Genomic DNA, 20,854 nt, shown 5'->3' with positions numbered 1-20,854 from the left:
CTCAACAATCTATCCTTTCCTTCCTCTTTTCTACCCACTACAACGTTCTTTTACTTGTATTCTTCAACAATTTTATAAACATCCATTTTCAATTTCAAGTGATTAAAAACTTCAAACATTGTCTCCTTACTTAACTACAAAGAAGAGAAAAATAATATCCTTTCAAACAAGTATAATAGCTACAAAAGCAATTTTCAACCAGACATTCTCACCATATTCCCAAAAAAAAAAAAAATTAATTAACATTATTGATACTGAAATACTGCACAAGTAAAAAGGTCTCGTTTTTTATTTCCGGCCCAAAGCCATAGATAAACTTGAGCCCGCCTCATGCTACGGAACACAAATTTACAACAATTGAAACAAGCCCACTGTAGACAAACACAAACCACTATACAAAATTACAACAATATTATCACATAGCTTCAACATTTACCTTGAGTCCATAAAAGTGCTTCATTTCCCTGTCCGTAGCTCCTCTGCGAGGTCTAGCGTTGTGGCCAACAAGGACTGAATTTCTTTTTGTCTCAGAAAATGCAACATAGGGTAACCTGATCAATTTGATTTAATCCTCTGTGCCTTGTCACTTCTTAGATTCATGAATCATGGATCCTTCTCACAGAGTCCACCCGATCAAGTCTAGCTGCTCTCCAAGAGATTGAGTTTGTGGATTTGAACAGCAAACCTAGTGCAGAAGAGCAAGTTGCTCTAACAACTGCATCTGCTGAACGACTCATTTTACCCACCAAAATTCCGAACACCTACAAGAATACACAAACTTTTGTAAATGCTACTGAACTTTTACCTATGACATCCAAAGAATCGTATCAGTGCTACATAATACCTGGGTATGGTAGAGAGCTAAAATGTGCTGATCATCCGACACGGACAACATACTGCTGGAGAAGTATATAGCATTTGCTTGAATTACTGGCCAAGGTGCCTCAAGAGCCTACCACGTTAAACCATAATATTACATCAGCAAACAACATAACAATATGCTGGATTTCAACGTCCCTTTGTTCAGGGTCCTTTGGGCACCATGAAGGCTTAACGCATTCAATATAATTTAGTCATGCTAATACGCACGCTCATTAAACTGTACTACAAGATGGATACTTTATCTTAATAAAATAACCCTGTGGAACACAGTGCCCTCTCTCTGGTTCAGGAGAAATATATGATTATACTAAACCAATGAAACATTAATTCAGGAACCAAATAGAAAGTAATAATGCTTTTAAAATGGAAGCAGGAACTGAGACCAGTATCACAAAAAGCAAATCAACAAGAACTGAGACCAGTATCACGCAAGCAGAAAGTTAAATAGAGAAAGCACTGACCGACCAAAGAAAAAGAGTATTCATTCTTGCAGGCTAGACACAAATTAAGACCGGGGATATAAAAAAGACAAGAAGGAATAGAAACATTAAAACCAAAGAAAAAGAGTATTCAACTTTGCAGGAGCTAGAAACAACACAAGTACAGCCATTGTAGACGGTGGCAGAGCTGTTGTCGCCTGGGGGACCATGGCTAGGGCCATTGCAAGTGTAATGGTTTGAAATCATCAATGGCCCCACAGTTTACCAATGGCTCTGCCCCTGATGGTAGGTTAAGGCTCTCCAAATGAGTTTATATATAGATACTACATGCATTTAACATATTAAAAAAATTACTTGAAGTTGAATCTTAGGGTTTATCAAACATTCTGACCTGTATTGCTGATGCCATATAGGTATCAACTCTGGAGGGAAGATGCTGAGAAAATTGTTTTGACAAGTCTCTGACAAAATCCTCATAGTCACTTCTGAAAATATTAAAAAAAATTTCCCATGACCATAAAAGGAAACCATAATATGGTTTTCAAAAAGAATCCATATTAAAAATATATCAAGGTATACCGATAATCAGAGTTGAAACAATGTGAGTTGAGCAAAGTGAAAAATCCATCCATTTCCAGCAAGGGTGCGATTCGTTTGAGAGTATCCTATAGCAGTTTGGGAGGAGAAAAAAGGTGTTGGTAATTTGTCAAATAAACAGCAAAGGAAACATAGAAGGTGGTAAGCAATTACCCGGCAAGCTTGTCGAACACTGACATCATCATCATGAAGATGCAAAACCAAGCGGGGAAGAGTAGCATGTACCTGATCATAGTTACAAGCATTAGGGGATCATGAATTATATAGCTTATTTTTTATGCAATAAAAAGCTAAAATATGTCCAATAGTGTAAAACTAAAACTGCCATCTTGAACAAGACATGATACCAGTAGCACGGTCATTTCATTTTCTAAATGCAACAGAGAAATTAAATGATCCACTTATATTTTTGTCATGGACATTCTGTTATACTAACCATAAAATAAAAAATCATCATTTTCTTTCATGATATTCAACTTTGACAAGCAGCAAAATGAATGCTAGAGACTATAGATTCAACTAAAAGCATCTTTCAAATAAATTTTAATTCCCAAGCTAATGGATTGAGTCACTAATTAAATTAAATCTTAGTTCAGCAAAAACAGTTTTGCACTGAATATCTCTATGGTACCTGCTCAACAAATGCCTCATGTTGTGATGTAACTCCATAGTTGCTTAGTGCTCCAAAAGCTGCAAAAGCATTAGCTCGCATCTTCTTATCCATGCATGTCTACAAAAAAATTCAGTAAATCAGTCTAGATTTCAGTTAATTACTATATTGTTAAATCATATGCTTTCAAATAATACCATCAGCGACTGTTACTGCAGAGACAGGCGAGGAGATACGAAAACTTAATATAACAGGTTTGAGAATCTTCTGACTAGGGTCTCACCTGAAGATTACGAAGCCTTACAGAAAGATTAATCAAAATTGGTTCAACTGCATCATTGGGTGATGACTCAAGTATCTAGTACATGTAAAAGGAAAGAAGTAAACAAATTAGTCTATACTTCAGTGTAGGAAGACCTTTTTTATCAAGTTTCCCATTAATGTGCATGAACAGGAGAAGGGGTTTTCACCATGAGTAAGCAAGAAACTGCAGTCAATTGCACGGATTCATTGGGATCATCCAGTAAAGCTAATATTACGCCAAGAACTTGAGCTGTATATTGTAGAATATGTATAGATGGCATCTGCAATGCAGAGAATAGAAAACAATTCAAAAAAATAATAGAGAAAACAATCACAAATTGCTTTAGGTTATAGGCCCAAATAATTAACATACTTAAAAGAAAATCAAATATGAAAATTCTAAAGGCACACACATAAATACCCCTTGAAGATCCCCAAAATGAGCATGCCTAAAGATACCTTGCATGAACAAATTTAACATGATACTTTTCCTAAGACCAGAGAATATCTTCATGTAAAAAAGTGTACAAAATCAAATGTGTTCCCAGGACTTTCTAATATGATATAGTAACCTTCCTTTTATCAAAACATATGGAGGCAGAAAAGGTATGAAGTTCATAAAGACATCCACAAGTTTGAAACATGAGCATGTCTGCACATGCATGTCTTTATGCAGAAAAATATGCAGCTAATCTTAGGGGAAAAGATATACAGCTTGTCATTTCATAAAATTGAAAATAAAATAAAAACATACAGAAGAAGCATGCAGTAAAAGTTTAACACTATAACTCTGTGCTGGTAAATAACCTGTACTAATCCTCTCAAACACAAGCGTCTAACAGTTGGAGACTCATCTGACACATGTTGACACAAAACCTCCACTATCCGCTCTAATAGAGAACCAAATCCACCACTGCATTATTAAAACCACCAACAAATAAGAAGTAGAACTATAAAGTCTGAAAACCATCTAACACGAGAGAAATACAGAGAGAGCAACTTCAACAAAACAAAAAGGGGGAAAAAAAGAAAACCAAAAAAGAGAGATAAACAAATAAAAAGCATGCTATAGAAAACAAGTTCAAGAATGCTAGATGTTATCTCGAACCCCAAAAACTTAAGCTATTAAGAAATGAGCCTTTATCAAATTAACACAAACATACACTATTAAAATCACCCCTCATGCAAAGGCCAATCCAATAACAGAGAGAAAGTCGAGCCTTACACATGCAGAAGAGTAAATTACTATAACTGAGGTTGGATCTAAATCCGAGATCATACATTTTACAATGTTAATTTACCATTAATGTCAAAATTCTAAATTATCAATATTCGGGCTAACGATATAAAAAAAGTTAACACACATCTTAACACTTTAAAAGAACTAAACTGGATCTTAAAAGCACACATCAGACAGGAATTACCCCAAATTTGTAAAAATTTATTAAATAAGAATTTCATCAATATCATGTGTGGCCATAATGGATATAAGCAGAATCCAAATAGAGATGAAGGCTTAAGCCTTGAGCACTAAGCCAGATAACTTGTGAGAAAAAATCAACTATCATATACCTGTAGCGGACAAACTCTGATAGTGCAGCAGCTGCAGCTTCCCTTTGGTATTTTTGGTGACGATTTAACGAGGTACTTAAAATTGAACATATACTTTGAATCTAAATTAATAAACCAAAAAAAACACCATAAGAGAACAATCAGTAATAGTTTGGATACCTGCAAACCGAAACCATGAAGATGTGCATGGACATACTAAATTGAAGGTATGGTTTTTAAATTTAATACTACTCCACTTGAATTATCATTTATGTACCAACCATGAGTAACACAGTGACCTCAAGAAGTAGAAGGTCTAAAAACTCTACAAAAGAAAGACGGAACTGTCAAGCCCCAAGGATTGGACAAGTTGCTCTTTAACATGTGCTCAAGAAACATAAGGAAGGATTGGCCTATAATTGAATGCCACTGAATTTCAATGATGGACAATCTCAGGAATTTTATCCCAATAACAACTTTATACATGCAAACATTCAAAGCAATGAAAATGCATGGACATTAGTTGGTTGCTAATAAGCTTTAAACATCCCATTAGCCAGAGAATAAGAGAATATTAAATTTTTAATCACCTTGTCTAACAATAAAAAATAGTAGAATGCTCACGTCCCAAATTCTAATTCATGGTTTTCTTTTTCTTTATCTTATTTTGAAGTCTACACCTTGTTGTGAGTTTTAATGAATTATGCTAGACAAACTACCAAAAATAAGTCATCTTACCTCTTTAGGTCTCTTTATAGAGATGCATCCTGCAATATCTCCAATTAGATTGATCCACTTCTCATTTTCAATTTGCTCTCCATCTCTAGATAAAATCTACGGACATTAATCAAAATCAATTTTTATATAGAAGGCACCACTTGAAGACTCCATTACAGTAGCAATTATGTATAAATTATCTCTACATGTTTGCTACCTTTCCCATTTCAAGGTCTCCAACACATTCACAGAATGCCTGAAATGCAGTTAAAAGCGTCCTGAAAAATAAATACTAAAGCATGAGGGCATGCTAATAAAGATATCCAAAGAAAGATTACTAGATCATTACCGTAATGGTTCTTGATCACCAGAACTAGCTAGAACATGACAACTTCCAAATTGGATGGTAAGTTCAGCAACCACAGATGCATAATTATTCTCAACTGCTTTCTTGCCCACTTTGCCACCACCCCTGCAACAGAATGAGAATAAGGCAAAACTGTGGAACTAGATAATATAGCTTAAGTTTGTTAGATGTAGCTGATTAAAGAGACCTGAAAAAGGCAGTGAGAGCAATAATAGCAGCTTGCAGAATGTCGTCCCCTGATTGACACTCAACAAAATGACTAGCATTGTCAGCTTTCTCTGAATCACCTTTAAGAACTGGTGTCTGGTTGAGGACACATATTACATGCTCCAGGAACAAAACTGAGAGCACTGTATGCTGGGAAAATGTCTACAAGACACCAAAAGAAGAATGTGAAAGAGATAAAAAGTTGATTAACTAAGTTTACAGGATCGAAATGTCAATTTAGCAGAAAACAACTACTAATTGAAATATGAGAGAGAGAGAGAGAGAGAGAGAGAGAGAGAGAGAGAGAGAGAGAGAGGGAAGCAGAGTGTAACACAAACAACAAATGTATAGCCATGTGCACAGTTGTATCACGTGAGAAATATACATGCACAATAACCATCATTACATAATTAACCAAGTCTACAAGGTATTTATGCTGGAGTTCAGGAGATCCAATATAAGAAAGTAAAAACACCGAAGAGACATAATAAGCAATCTTTAAAACTGAAAATTAAATGGAACTCACATAAAATGCATCCTGCATTGGCCAACCACCACGAAGTCGAGATATATCCTTTGTGATTAAATCCTTTCCAGCCATAGCCAATACTTCATTGAAAACAACTTTTGTACGGGTGTTTTCAGCTAGAGAGGATATCTTCTGGAAGTTAAGGTTATATAAATGAGACTGAGAACCCTCTTCCCACACCCAAAACATCCAGAAAAGAAAGGTGCAATATCCTATTGGAAAATGAAAATCCATAGTAACTGCTAGTTGACTTCACCAAGCTATAGACAGTTTAAACATTCAAAATAAGTGAACAGTATCAAGTCATAGCTTTAACAAGTAGGTAAATGAATACAAATATGGGAGGTAAAAAAAGATACAGCTCCAAGTGTTTCCCAACGTAAATGCTTCTCAGTTACATGAACTGCTGCAGAGAGCAGAGATTGGGTTGTCCTGTAAGCATGTATCATCAGAGTTACTAAGAAGCACATAAATGCATTCCTACCTCAGCAAAGAATTTATTTTTTGAATGATATATTCACAATTTCAGTAATGGATAAACCTTGATACATCAATTTCACCCAGCTCGCTCCCTCTCTTTGTAACAAACTCAATGACAGCTTGAATAGCCCCTTCAGCTGATTGCTTGATCTTATCACATATAGCAGCATTGCAACCATAAAGCGTAGCTACAAGCTGCAAAAAATAAAGAACAAATGAAGTTGTTGCACTATCAATTCCAAGTTTTCAACCACACGCATTAATAAACCTTACCTCATCCTTTGTCAGTAATACACAAACAGAGGAGACAATTCTATTAAAAACCTCGGATGGATCAATGGAAGTATCCTGAATATAAGGGAAATGGATCAATTACCCTATTCATGCACTCTCTCATGCCCTCAAATAGCCAACCAGTTATATGTTAAAAGAATAACAGAAAAAAATGGACAAACAAAAAATAGCAAGAGTTGCCAATGAGCTTACACTCCTCAAGATGGCTATCACATCCTCTAGGGAGGACAATGCACCATATGACAATTCTAGATCCACACCAAAATTAGACGCTGCTGACCTTGGAAGTGAAAGTGAAATACTAAATAGTTGATCGAGAATCTACAGAGAGAAAAATTACCATGACATATCTAGAACAAAACAAGAAGGAAACTAAAACAGACACAGCACAGTACAAAGAAGGCCAGATAATTTTTTTATCAAAATGAATTAACTTATATGTGTGTGTGTGTGTGTGTGTGTGAGAGAGAGAGAGAGAGAGAGAGAGAAACCTGAGCAGAAACTTTTCTAACTTCAGAATTAGTGTCTGCACAACGTGGAAGATACGTAATGACCCTGTCTCCCAAACACAAGGCCCCACGGCTTGGCAACACAAATGCAGCTGGCAGTTTTTCAAAATAAATAGTAATGTAATAGCACATACATATACATATATAAAGACAACAAAAAATGAAGAGGGAAGCGGGAGGAGTAAAACGAAACTAAACAACAAATGAAAAAATCAGTTAAAAAAAAAGGCATCAAGTAACTCTTTTACTTGGTAAGTTTGAAAAGTTCCCATGCAGTGTACGATCAATTTGCTTGCTGTGCGTGCAAGATCCTTGGCAGCCTAGGGCACAATATCCACTGATGCAAACCATCCGAAACTTGAGAAGCATCTCATGCACTGCGAGACAACCTCTTCTCCTTTGATAATCCATAGGCGAAGAAACATATTGATCAATTTGCCTCAAAATATGCAGTAACTGTTCAGATCGACTTCTTCCATCCTCTCCGCTAGATTGTCATAAATATGCTAATCAGAGAGGTAAGAACAATGTAAACTATAAATGCAATCACAAAAACAGTGAATCATACAAAAAAACATACAGACATGTAATATATGCAAACATAAATTTCATGCACTCCACACTCTATCATATAGATGCTTCAGTAGATTAAGTATCCCAAGAGAGCATAAACTATGTGATTTAAATTACCATGTGAGAAGAATTGCACATAAAAGAGTGATAAGGTTGTCAATCAAGGGATCAACAACATCTACTGGGTCATTTGGTAAAGCAAAGAACCCCAGCGTGGCCTGTAACATTTATCAGAAAATTTACAAAGCTTCAGATATATTAAAATTACAGACTAAATTAAACGGATTATTTTGAAAGCATCCCCAGTTATATATGATGCATATTGACAAAAATCTACAAATTTCTTACCTTCAATACATGGTTTCTAGTTTCAATTGTTAGTTTTGGCTCCACGGAGACCAACGTGGTGCATGCACTTAAAGCAAGGGCCTGAAGAAATACATATATTGAGTTCAAATGGTTCAAGAATGTGACAATATACATCTATATTCTGAGATGAACATTTAGAAACAATTAAGACACCTGCGTATGCAGAAGTTCAAGAGTAGAATCAGCAAAGCCGTCATTGTCATCACGGCCCATCAAAGTTAATATGTAGTCAAGCATCTGATCTCTTCTTTTCAATGGAAAAGATGCACCATTTTCAGCAGCATTAATGACAGCACGGCCTGCAACATTAAAAATATTTATATGTTTTTTGTAACATATGGAACAATGTAAAATTAAAGTTCAGTCTTATAACATTGTAAAGAATGGCAGGAGAATAGCACGTAGCATGAGAATTTACTGGCACTGACAGATAATACAAAGAGTTAAACAAGAAAAAGAAAACCAAACTAAATGAATGGTAAAAACCTAATAAATCGATAGCAGTGATAACTGCCTGCTTTGCTGTGGGATGGCGCACATGAAGAAGCCGTGATAGCATATTGGTACCCTGCAAGAGGAATAGTAAGCAAGCATTAGAAGGGCACAATTATTATTAAACCATAGAAAAGTGCATGCCTTGAAGTTAAAACACAGCAATGGACCAGCTTAAACCAGCAGAACTCAGCTTAGAGCTACGACAGTAACTATGAAATTAACTTAAAGGTTTAGCAATTAATAATCCAGAAAAAGTATGTTAACAAATTTTTAACATCTGTGTTCCATGAAAAACGCTGGAAAATCCACTACAGGATAAAGCAGGAAAAATAAATCGAGAAGTATAGATGGAGTAGAGTCCTTAAGCATGAAAGGCATCACTATCAAATATCAAAGTAGAATCTTATGCTAGGAGAATTTGGAAACAACCACATTTAAATTGTAATTCTCAGATAGAAGCCTAGACAAACCTAATTTAAGATGTCACAAAGTAAATGAGGAGATAACAATATACGTAAGGACTCAAGATACCTATGGACTCAATTCGCATAAGGAAACCTAAATCGGCAAAGAGTATGGTACCTGCTTTCACTAAAGGTCATGGCATGGAACATAAATTTAAGAGCATATTACACACTCAGATTGCCTAAATATGCAAAAGGATGAGCATTATCCTCAAAGGGGGGAGAGGGAGCCCCCGCGCCGGGGGGGGGGGGGGGGGGGGGGGGGGGGGGGGGGGTGTGAAGAAAGAACCAAAAGGGAACACCAATACTAGTAGCTAACAAGCAAAAAAAAAAAGAATACATATACATAAGAAAAGGTCATGCTATTCAAGTAGCATACAGTACTCAATTTGCACCGTCTCTTAATTCATAGGCTATTTTCAATGTCAGTTTTAGTGTTTATGAAACAAGGATGCACAGTAAACAAACCAGGGAAAAAGTTTTTTTTTTCTTGAGGAACAAGGAAAATAATAATAAATATAATAATATTGGGAACTGTGAACATCCAGATATCAGCAATGATAAAGAGGAAATGATGTGTCATACAACAAGTGCATCAATCCGGGCTTCAATAACTGTTGATGGAGCATATTTTGCCGCATATCCATACATGAGGGCCAAAGCAGCATGTATATCATCAGATTCCTCTGTTCTAAAACTATCAGAGAAAAAAGACAAGAATCTGCAATGGATGAAATCACAAACTATTTAGCACAATATCCATATAACAAATCCATCCTTGCCTAGCAAGGTAACCAAAATGCATTAAAAACTGAAGGTTGACAAAGAAACATAAAATATAAAACGAGAAAACTAATTGGGCCCATATTATTCTGCAATCATGCAAAATTCCGCGCTCAAATTTATAATAAGATTTTCTTTGACCAGTAAACTAATGATCACCAGAATTACGATAGCTCACCTCTTGCAGACATGATTTCTTTAGCTTAAAGTAAATTGTTCTGCATTAAATTATTCTATTCAATTTGATTAAAATGATGGAAATTGTAGTAAATCTATAACGTAAAATTATAACAATATTGGAACAGAATGTTTAAGAAAGTGATAATATTACACATGAAGTTCCTAAATGTTGAAGAGAACAACAATAAATAAATGGCTACATATGCTAAAGAGAGAGAGAGAGAGAGAGAGAGAGAGAGAGATAAAGCACATGTTTTATGAATTTCATAGAAAAATAAACAGAAAGAAATTTCTCCAGAAAGAAGAGCATAAACCTCTGAAAGATATTTTGCCCAACATTGTCCAGAATGTCTTTCAGCTTTTCCAATACAGTATCCAAGTGGGATGCCGCAACCTTGAAGCAGCCAAAAGCGGTGAATCACTAGCACAGAATTAAATGGAAAAAATAAATAATGAATTCCAAACTCTAATATACCAATCCCATGGCTTTAGCCAAACCAAGCCGGTTTGTTGGAATCGTAATATTAGCTTGTTTATACATCCAATCAATCTTATCGCGGACATAACCCCTGTCCTTGACTTTTTGAAGCAGCATGCCAAAGCACCTGCAATTGAAAGGGCAAACCAAAATTTATAGAAATGCATCCAACATTGAAATTACATCACGTTCCTTTGATTTGAAAATGTTAAAAATGTATATTTCTTCCTGCAGGACCATGGAAGTGCAGATCTAAAACTAAAGCAAACAGTTCCCATGGAAATAATCATTTTGTATTGTTAACATGCATAAAAACTGGAAACTATGCCAAATTAAAAGTACACCTCTGGGAAGAAAATAAATGAATAAATATAGATCTATACTCTTTTTAAAAACTAGTCAACCAAGCATCATATCTTTATTCTAAAACAAATTCTTCAAAACCATAAACGAGAAAGTAAGGCTCACAATCTTCTGCTCATATACCATCTTTATTTTCACTAACTTTTTCTCTCTAATTACTTCTTCAAATATACACTTTAAGGTTATAATACATGCTATAAGTAATGTAAGCAAGAATATTCCAAACAATATCACTATGTAAGCTAGAATATAATAAATGCCCTTCTGGCTAACTGATATGCCTTTGACATCATAGAGAAAAATAGAAAGTGACACATCAACAAATCATTAAGTAACCTCAACGACAGCCATTGACATTGGCTACCAAAAATCAAACACCCCACAACATACATATCGTGATATTCAAGAGACCAACAACAATAAGTGAACAATCTCTAGAGTAATATAGTCAAATAGGCTTTCTAGAATTTCATAAACAATATATCTCAAAATAAAAATACTGTAAAGGAATGGAGAACAACTTTGATTTTCAGATGTACTATGAGAACAACTTTGATTTTCAGATGTACAACTTATCCTATTTGAAAACATTATTACCGGTGAAGTAGTGCAGAATGTTCATTATCAGGAGTATAAAGTTCATATTGTTGAGTGAAACCATTTCCAAGGGATATCAACCAATCAGCATCTTGAATAACATCCAAAGATTCTGCAAGAAACTATATTCAAAACCAATATTAATGATGTTTCTGACTGAGGAGAGACTTTATTTTTACACATATTCTCATTTTAATATATATTTATATATATCCTCGTTTATCCATACAAAAATGCTAGGGTCACCAAATTTTGTTTACAGATGTTATTAAGTTCGCTTTCCATGAATCTAGGGTCTAGTTTTTTGTCAACCACTAATCTCCTGCCACATCATTTGGTAAACAAAATTTGGTGGGCCTAGCAGTAACATCTGAAAAAGAATAACTGTCACTAAATGTACCTGAATAAACTCTCCAAAAGAAAAACAGAGTAAAAACAAAGTATTCATAGAAATCATTTGAGACAAAATAGATGAAACCCCTTTAGTTTATTGAATTTTTTTTTTTTTTTTTTGCTTTTTTGAGAAAATAATTAAATTCACATTCCACAAAATAAACAAAGTAAAAGAAACACATGTCCATGTCCTTTAAAAAACATTCTATATCACCTAGGCATGACCTTCTCACCTTGTAAAACATAATAAATATTTGGTAGGAAACAAAACAGATTTCAGCCACACTTACATTAATTATCATGTCATCCCAAGTCTCTTGATAAGAAGGATCCTGTTTTAGATCTTCCGTATCACTAACATATGCCTTCATCTTTGGAATCTAGAGCTTAGCAAAGAAAACAAACAATTAGATCCAAATGCTCATTGTTTTTGGTACTTCTCATTGATCACAAATAGAAAATAGAAACCTGACTGAACAAGTACTTTTGCCTATTAATTAAAGATATAATGGAAAGTTTTTAAATACACAAAAAGATGCATTGAAGATGTGAAAATGACAGTGCCATATTGCATGGAATTCCAAATTCCAAAACAATCCTCCTACCATAGATAGCAAACCCCACCGTAGTTCCTCCAATTAACTTTCCCTACTTAAACCAAATATTGACATTAAAATATAATGACAACTGGCTTCCGTATATCAAGTCTTTGTTGCATCATTTATATTTTTGTGTGGAACCTTTTACTAGTTTGTATGCATTAGAAAACTTTAGCCCAAGGATGAACCTTCTACACTTAAAATATCGACAACATAACACCATACCTCATCTTGCCAAAACAAGTTGATATTTTTTGGAAAGAGAGGTGCCAGATAATAAAGGACCTGCATGATAATAGAAGTAGAAAATATATCTGTTAAACAGAAACACAAGTTATTCCAATAAAATATGCTGGTTTTACCAGCATAACAAAGGTAAAGATCTCAGAAGGCCTGTCAAATATCCAAATCAGATCAGTCCTATTATTAGTACAAGTCAAGTGGGCATTGCAAAAAAGAAATGTGATATGGAATCCGCTCAATTTAATAATTAAGTATAGTCAGGCATACAATTGTAAAAGAAGATATGCTTACTGTCAAAATCTGAGTTGCTAGCTGCTCCCTTGCCAAAGGATCATGCAAAAGCACCAATAAGCGGGCAAAAATTTCCTAATCACAAATACATCACATGGATAGCTGAGATCCACTGTTATATCAAGACAATTAAATGAGAATAAACACATGATCAACACCAATAAAGATTTAACACCTCAGGATTAGGTATATCAGTGCGAGATTTACACTCGCTAAGAAGAGCATTACTATTTGAAGATCTATGTCTGCACAGCTCTGAGATGCATCTGCAAACCTGAAATGGTACAAGTGCATTCCAATTATTTAGCAAATTTTGTCAAAATGATAATACCAGTCGTATTAAATGCATGCAGAAGTTTAAAATTCATTCATTTCTACTTGGAAAGAGGAAAGATTGCATTCAAGCAAACACCCATATATATACACCAGTCATATATAGGAAGGAACAGATGATGTTCACATGCTGAAATAATTTCCACACACAAAAGATATATGAAATGAAGTTGTAGACTTTAAACTTACAGTTGCAACAGCACCAGTATAAACCCGGGGGATAATCATCTTCAACAGAAAAGGCCACAGAACATGCTACAGAAAATATAGATATCATTAAAAAGTTATTCTTTCTTATTTTCCATTTAATTACAATCAATGGGAATCGAAAGAAACATTTCCAAAAGAAAATAAAATTGACAAACTGGTATACCTCCATTTCAGGGACAGTGATGGTAAGCAAAAGAAGTCCTTTTTCACATATTGATCTCAACTCTATTGGACAAACTCCCTCAATTTTCACCTGAGAAAAATAATCAGTTATTGAATGCCATAAATAATTTTCAACCATTATATCCAACAGGAAAATCATGCATATCACCTGCAAACCTGACCTTAATGATTTGTGACAGGAAAATTATACGTTATACATTTCAGTAATTGTAAAAGTATTTATACACCTTGCCAGGGCTAGAAATTACCAAGATTTCATCAGTTATCTCTTTTGGGGATGCGATCATAAGTTCATAACATATGGACAACTAAACATACATTTTATACAACTACAACAGGTAAAAAATGAAACGAAAAAAAATACTAGTATCCATGTCCGATATAAACCTCCAATCTCCTGTACTGGAAAGGGACATAAGCTTTTCCTGACACAAAGACTTCTTTGGACATCTGAAGATTACTTTTATCTTGATCTGTTAAAGCACAATGCCGCACAAGGTATTCAACAAACAACTCTCCAGATGAACCAACCAAGTAACAATGCGAAGCCATAACTACAATCAACTGCACAAAAGCAACATGTTGTTCAAATCGGAAGAGCAGGTAAATTGAATCATTCAACCAAAACTGATTCGAAAATAGGGCAAAAAATGACAAAGTGCTAAGACCATCAATAAATAAAAGCACCTCTGAAAGTGCCTTTCGGACCCCTAAATTTTGCTCATCTAGCAAAAACTTTACAGCTTCAATTAGTGAAGGCCTTTTACTGTGCCAAGCTTCAGACAACCTCCAAAAAAAATCACGAAAAGTCAGGTGGAGCGAAAGAATCAAGAGAGTTATTACAGAAAACCAAAGTATAACAAACCTGGGCAAGAGATGCTTTAAAACACAAAGTGCACCAAATGTCAGAGGTTCTTCTTTCAATCTGCATTTCTGGTGTCACGGAAAGGACAGAACGAAAAAAAAAAAAGTTCAAATTCTGTGTTGATATACTAAAAACCACGTGACTAACCAACAAATAACAGTATGCTCATTCTAAGAGACTATACATAAAGGCTAAAAGTGTCTGGAGTTTAAATGGTACTTACATTTATTAGGAATGTAAACAGATCCTCAGGATAAACCAAGCCAACTGTCAGAAAGCAGCGTTGAACTTCATTATATGTCTGCAGAAAAAACAAAACCAAGTTTTTAACTAAACGCTAATAAGCACAACTGTTTTTCTTTTTCATTTTCTAAATGATTCAAAAACACTCAAGAGGATGAAAAACCTTCAAAAATGAAAATTTCAAATAGAACCGCAATTTATAGTTAAAAAACATTATTTCCAACTCAAGTTAAACAAGCAAAATGGTGAATCACATAATTCAAGTTTAACAACTAAAACTAAAGATAACTGTTAACCCTGATTAATATGCATTAAATATAGCATAGAGAGCAGATACTTTCACGGATATATCTAAGCTTCACAGAAATAGTACCTAGAGTGAAAAAGAGCTAAAAATGAGATGGAAAAACTAAAAGGTAATGTTGATTGGTTATACAGCAAATGGGTAAGGGCTAAATAACATACTTTATAATACAAGGGGTCAAGATGTAAGAACAAAACAAGAGTTTTCCACATTCAAGCAACTCAAAAGCTAGAAAAGAAAAAGGAACCTACTGAAAGCAGAACATATCAAAGATATTGAATTCAAAGAATCTGCACCAAGAAGAAAGGGTAACAATATACCTTCAGTCCGACTGCATAACTTGAATTTTCTTTGCTATCGTTATTGATACAAACCACTGGAAGTAGTGTCGATAGAATTACTGTAAGCTCCTGTAAACCATTAGAAGAGAATTTACACAAAATTTTATGCTTTCTATTTTCATCAGTAATATATAAATATATATATATATATATATATATATATATATTTCATACAAGAAAAAACTAGAATAACAGACAATGTTAAAGTAACAATAAAAATGATGACTTAAGTGACAGAACTCTCACAAGATGGACTAACGATATTAAATATGAAGTACTCATGTTTATTGAAAACTTTCCTTAAAAGGTTTACATGTATTGTAACCATGATTGCAGCTGCAGATAGCATCATTACAGGTAATGATAGTTAAACTAATACTTCAAAACCAAAAGCCTAATTAGGAATTGAAAAACAGGATTTTTCATAACTTACATCAAAGTCAAGCAAAGGAGGACCACTTTCTGACAGTAAAGTGGCATTTAAGAGGTTGTGGAGACTACATGTCGCCAGAAACGCAATATCTTGGTCTTTTTTATACCTAAGCAACAGAAAAAGAAAACCACACTGTAACTACACCCTAACACTACAAAGTTGTTGATACATGTGAAATTAATGAGGACAAATTATGCTAAAAAAGTATACCCATAGAAGAAACAAACACCATCACCAAAGGATGTACCCCAGGAAAGCAAACAAAACAAAACAAAAATAGAAGATGAAGAACCTATAGTGCCATAAATATATGGAGTTCAAAGCCATGAAATAAAAATCACTTACAATTCCAATATTGTAGGAACAAGTCTTGGCAAAGCTGCTTTTAACTGTGTCCTGGTAATCAGGCCAACCATCTGACCCAATGCTTCGACAGAAGATGTGCGAACCTAATCCAGACTAAAATTATTATCGGTGAACAATCAAACAACAACTAAGATTTGTTTCCTGAAGATAATATTAACTGATACAATTTTTTCAAAATTATAATTAGCCATACATGGGTAGAGTTGCAGTTAAGAAACCAGGAAGGACATGAATGAAGAATACAAGGAGAAAAAGGAGAGGAAAATGTATTATTGCTAACCTTTAGATCCCGTGAAGCTGCCCAAACTCTTAGTAAAAGCTCGAAAGCAGAATTCAGAAATGACCTGCACTAAAATTACAGTTATTTATTTTAGAAGGAACACAGTTAAATTATTTGTTGCAACTGCAAGTCACCAAAAATGAACCAGTCAAAAATAATGAGAGAATAAATGAAAGTAACAATATAGCAACAAATGATTGATCTCACATGATGCTGCCATCAAGAGGTGAATGTGAAGGGAAATCCAGGTAGTATTGCCAAACAGCTTGACACCAACACTTAAACGCTGGAAAAGAACAGAAAAAAAAAAAAAAAAAAAAGACTGAATTTTTGCACTGAAATTAAGCCCAGAAGTAAAAGTAATTAAAAATAAAAATGGAATGTAGAGAGAACCTCTACTCTTTGTTAAACACAATAAAAGTCATAATTAAAAAGTAATGAATAACTAAATAAAAATAAGGAAAAATAGTAGAAAAAACCATAAACAATTTACTACAATTTCTATTCAACTTGCCACCTAAAACCAGATAAAATGCAGCAACCACCAAACTGAAAAGGACTTAAAATATAACACGCTCCAGTACAAAAACCAAAGAAGAGTCACCATACCATTAGCAAAAATTGGCCGATGGTTGTCTCGCACATTTCCAAGAATTGGAAGAACTCGTGAAAGTACACCTTTCAACCGTGGAGTGAACTGCAATGCTTTAATAAAAAATTAACATGTAAAGCAGATATTTTAGTTTAAGAAGACATAAACATTGACAATTCCTCCCAAACATAAAGCAAAAACAAAAAGGTAGATTGATTACTCACCATCAGCAGAAGCGAAGTCAGCAAGTATTTGAACCATAGCAGGTAATGCAGAATTCGGCCCAGACAAATGAAGAAAAATTTCTTCCATCATCTATATAAATATATATATATAGATATATATCATTGACTTGGAGACACAGAAATTGAATAAAAAAATTTTGAAAAAAAAGGGTGGGAAGGGAGGATAGAGGAGTAAATGACAATGAATTAGTACACAAATGGAACTCTTCACTAAATGCAACAGTAAGGCACTTACTAGGTCAGGAAAATGTGAGCCTATCGAAACAAGCAACGCAGATGCAGCTCTTTGCCAGTCAACATTCAGTTCCTACAGCACCAACATCTTAATTAAAATGGCAATTGAAGTTTTGTATATGAAACTATATTGGCTCCAAGCCAAACATACAACGACCTTGAACATCAAATTTCTACTGCTATAATAAATACTACAAATATTTACAAATGATGAAAGTTAACAAAACTAAACAAGTACTTGGCAGGCACAAGTTTGAATAATCATTTTCTCCTATCAATTTTTCTTTTTGATTTTCCCCTCAAGAAATTAATATGAGGCACTTGATGATTTTATTTCGTGTAGATGGGAAAAACCTTGGAGGATATCATCTCAGCCGTGGCGATTTTAGCCAGTTTAGTCATAAAAGGAGGATCAACATCATTTTTGTGCAGCGCTTGGACTCCGAATGCCATAACTTGAAAGACCCCAGCCATATTCCCGAAGCGCTTAACATAATAATAAATAAATAAATAAAAATAAAAACAAAAATGAAAAGAAAACTGATTATAATCCACATAAGAATATTGGAGAAGGAACTAGCTTGAATTCCAAGAAACCGGAGATTACCCGACGGCCTCCTCGGGAAGTGGCCGAACAACAGTCGAGAACTAGAAGCGGGTTTCTAAAATTGCAAATTCAATTAGGTCTAAAACATTCACATTATTTTTGCAACAAATACATAGAAAGAGAGAAAAGACAAGTACAGTGAAACGATATCCTTAAGGGCGGCCATGGATGCCTCTCTGACCATGGGGGATTCATCTGCCAGAGACGATACGAGAACTTGAACGGCCTCTGAAACAGAGCACCACAACACACACAATTCTGAGATCAGAGACCATAAAAAGTAAACAATTCAAAATTGTACGAATTAAATTTCAAGCTGGAGGTACCTGGCGCAGGAACTGAACTTCCACAGCTTGACGAAGCCATGGAAGAATCGAAAAACATCAAGGAGAACCAGTCTCAACAGAAAAAGAGAAAAGACATAAAAAAAAAAAAAAAAAAGGTACATGCGAGAAAGAAGAAGAGGAAAAGGCTTTCTAGATCCCGCCGTTATTCCGAAACGGCGAGTAAACTTTCTCTCATCCCCAATTTTACCGTTGCCATGCCTTTATCCTTTTACTTTCTGCAATGGTTAAGACCTCTAGTCCGTACCGCGTAAGTTCCACGGTGAATTAAATGTTTTAACTTTTGAATTTCCGACTTTGTCCTTTGAATTAAAACCTTTAGGAAGTTATAAAATTATAGAGAAATTGATTTTCAAAATTTAATTTTTTAAGATTTAGTTTATTGAAAGTTAATTTTTTTTTTTTTTTGGTCTAGTGGGATGAATAATAAAAAATTTAAAATTTATTAATAATAAATTTTAATATTATATAATAAATTAAAAATGAATATATATTTGACAAGAATTTTAAAATTATTTTTTTAGATTTTTAAAACAATATTTATATAGATAGAAATAATTTTTTATATATTTTTTTATCTAGGTAGAAATCTAACTTTCTAGATCATATTTTTCTACTTATCCAAATCAAAAAAGTTATTATTTTTTCAAAAATATTAAATTATCATTAATTTCATATATTATCTAAATATGCTGTAAATTAAAAAAAAGAATCAGCATTTCCTTTTCAAATTATTTTTATTGAGTAATAATTTCCTCTTCAATTTTTGATGTGAAACATTTCTCCATGAAAAATATTTAATCTGAAAGGAGGAATTAAGAATATATTGCCAAAGTACTGTTTTCCATTTTTTAGAAAATATTGGAAAAATACTTCCACCGACATAAGTTTTCTATGAAGGATATAATTGGAAACTTAAACGGTTGATGATTTTTATTTTATTTTTTTTTTTTTTCCCTTTTGGCCGGGAGAATTGAGAAATGGTAACTTTTTGTCCCGATCCGAACGGAACTTTTTAATTTCTACATTAGCCGATCACCCAAAGCAAAAATCACCGCTAAGCGCACGTTGAAATCACTTCAAACGCCAAATCCGTATTAGGTGATTTTTCCACAGTCACTTAATTAATATATAGATAATTTCTCTTAAGAAAAATTATAATAAATCACTTTTAATTTTTTTTTTCTTTATGCCAAACATGATTGGAAATACTTCTTCATCCTTTTTGCAGTACACGAAGATTCAATAGATTAATGATATATAAACCACAATTTTTTAGATGAATTTTTATAGATTAGCTTTTATGTTCTATTTGATTAATTATCAACTTATTGTCAATTCCTAATTTGAATAAATTTGGAAAATATTTGATACATTATTTGCCCTAAAAAACTATTTTATTTAAGTCTTATATATTGTGTGGTTTTTAAATAAGTCTCATATATTGTGTGGTATGACGTCTCTCCGAAAATAATTGTATATTTAAATATTTTGAATACCAAACATTTTCCATTTAATCATGAACAACCATTCCTATCTTCATCTAGTTATGTATTAATTATTCTAAAAATTATACAATATTAGCCAAATTTAACAATAATAATGTTAGAACTACCTTGTAAGGTTACGGGATTTGCAATTGATTTCTATAATTAATATATGATTGTTTGCTTTCTGAAACATCTACGGGATAAGAATTTTTTTTCACTTTTTTTTTTTTTTTACAACACCATATATGTGTGTAATTATTCAAACACTTCCCTTTACATTTCTAACATTCAAAGTTCAACCTCAATTATTGACAACAAAGAAAAAATAAAAAGAAAAGAGCTCAAACTCAATTAGGTCTGCATGCACTGGAGATTCTCCTGAGACAATTAATAAGGCACCCTAACGACAGCTGACAGGGAGCTGGAAGCTACAAGCAAAACTATTTTAAGTACCAATTAGCTACAAAGTG

The 20,854-nt window shown here is 33.8% G+C and overlaps 1 protein-coding gene across 8 annotated transcripts; it reads right to left on the bottom strand.

Moving 5' to 3' along the window:
• Positions 1 to 228: 228 nt before the first annotated feature.
• On the bottom strand, positions 229 to 19,054 carry LOC107432049 (protein SHOOT GRAVITROPISM 6). 8 transcript variants are annotated; one of them, XM_016043104.4, is made up of 51 exons: positions 18,877 to 19,047; positions 18,688 to 18,778; positions 18,551 to 18,605; positions 18,298 to 18,429; positions 17,945 to 18,016; positions 17,689 to 17,779; positions 17,482 to 17,577; positions 17,080 to 17,158; positions 16,873 to 16,936; positions 16,572 to 16,675; positions 16,227 to 16,332; positions 15,773 to 15,862; positions 15,129 to 15,206; positions 14,906 to 14,973; positions 14,728 to 14,827; positions 14,428 to 14,604; positions 14,021 to 14,110; positions 13,837 to 13,902; positions 13,490 to 13,588; positions 13,315 to 13,389; positions 13,006 to 13,065; positions 12,472 to 12,561; positions 11,789 to 11,910; positions 10,826 to 10,955; positions 10,665 to 10,744; positions 9,973 to 10,108; positions 8,915 to 8,996; positions 8,582 to 8,727; positions 8,408 to 8,488; positions 8,177 to 8,277; positions 7,735 to 7,973; positions 7,469 to 7,578; positions 7,170 to 7,298; positions 6,957 to 7,031; positions 6,745 to 6,878; positions 6,563 to 6,635; positions 6,201 to 6,332; positions 5,655 to 5,836; positions 5,450 to 5,572; positions 5,318 to 5,378; positions 5,122 to 5,217; positions 4,405 to 4,505; positions 3,640 to 3,745; positions 3,000 to 3,113; positions 2,813 to 2,887; positions 2,551 to 2,649; positions 2,073 to 2,144; positions 1,902 to 1,987; positions 1,714 to 1,807; positions 845 to 952; positions 229 to 761 (listed from the first exon to the last, which is right to left on the bottom strand). In XM_016043104.4, exons 1-51 carry the CDS (start codon positions 18,932 to 18,934, stop codon positions 597 to 599), a joined length of 5,193 nt encoding a protein of 1,730 aa, XP_015898590.1. In that variant the 5' UTR covers positions 18,935 to 19,047; the 3' UTR covers positions 229 to 596. The 8 variants fall into 8 exon arrangements, 7 of the variants coding, with proteins under 7 accessions (XP_015898590.1, XP_048320811.1, XP_024935410.1 ...); XM_048464854.2 differs by lacking the exon at positions 16,227 to 16,332 and having other exon boundaries at positions 16,572 to 16,685; positions 18,877 to 19,048; XM_025079641.3 differs by lacking the exons at positions 229 to 761; positions 845 to 952 and adding an exon at positions 965 to 1,601 and having other exon boundaries at positions 18,877 to 19,051.
• Positions 19,055 to 20,854: the final 1,800 nt, after the last annotated feature.

Source organism: Ziziphus jujuba, chromosome 11 (assembly GCF_031755915.1).
Source record: "Ziziphus jujuba cultivar Dongzao chromosome 11, ASM3175591v1".
NCBI classification, from domain to species: domain Eukaryota; kingdom Viridiplantae; phylum Streptophyta; class Magnoliopsida; order Rosales; family Rhamnaceae; genus Ziziphus; species Ziziphus jujuba.
The sequence above is the reverse complement of the archived record's forward strand: the minus strand, read 5'-3'. Positions and strand labels throughout refer to the sequence as shown.

Excerpts from the sequence above, each read along its gene's own strand:
- LOC107432049 (XM_016043104.4), bottom strand. The coding sequence starts at position 18,934 with ATGTTTTTCGATTCTTCCATGGCTTCGTCAAGCTGTGGAAGTTCAGTT. Across the intron at positions 18,606-18,687 it reads CTTAAGGATATCGTTTCACT|AAACCCGCTTCTAGTTCTCG; the intron begins GTACTTGTCTTT and ends TTGCAATTTTAG. Across the intron at positions 6,636-6,744 it reads GGTGAAATTGATGTATCAAG|GACAACCCAATCTCTGCTCT; the intron begins GTTTATCCATTA and ends ACATGCTTACAG.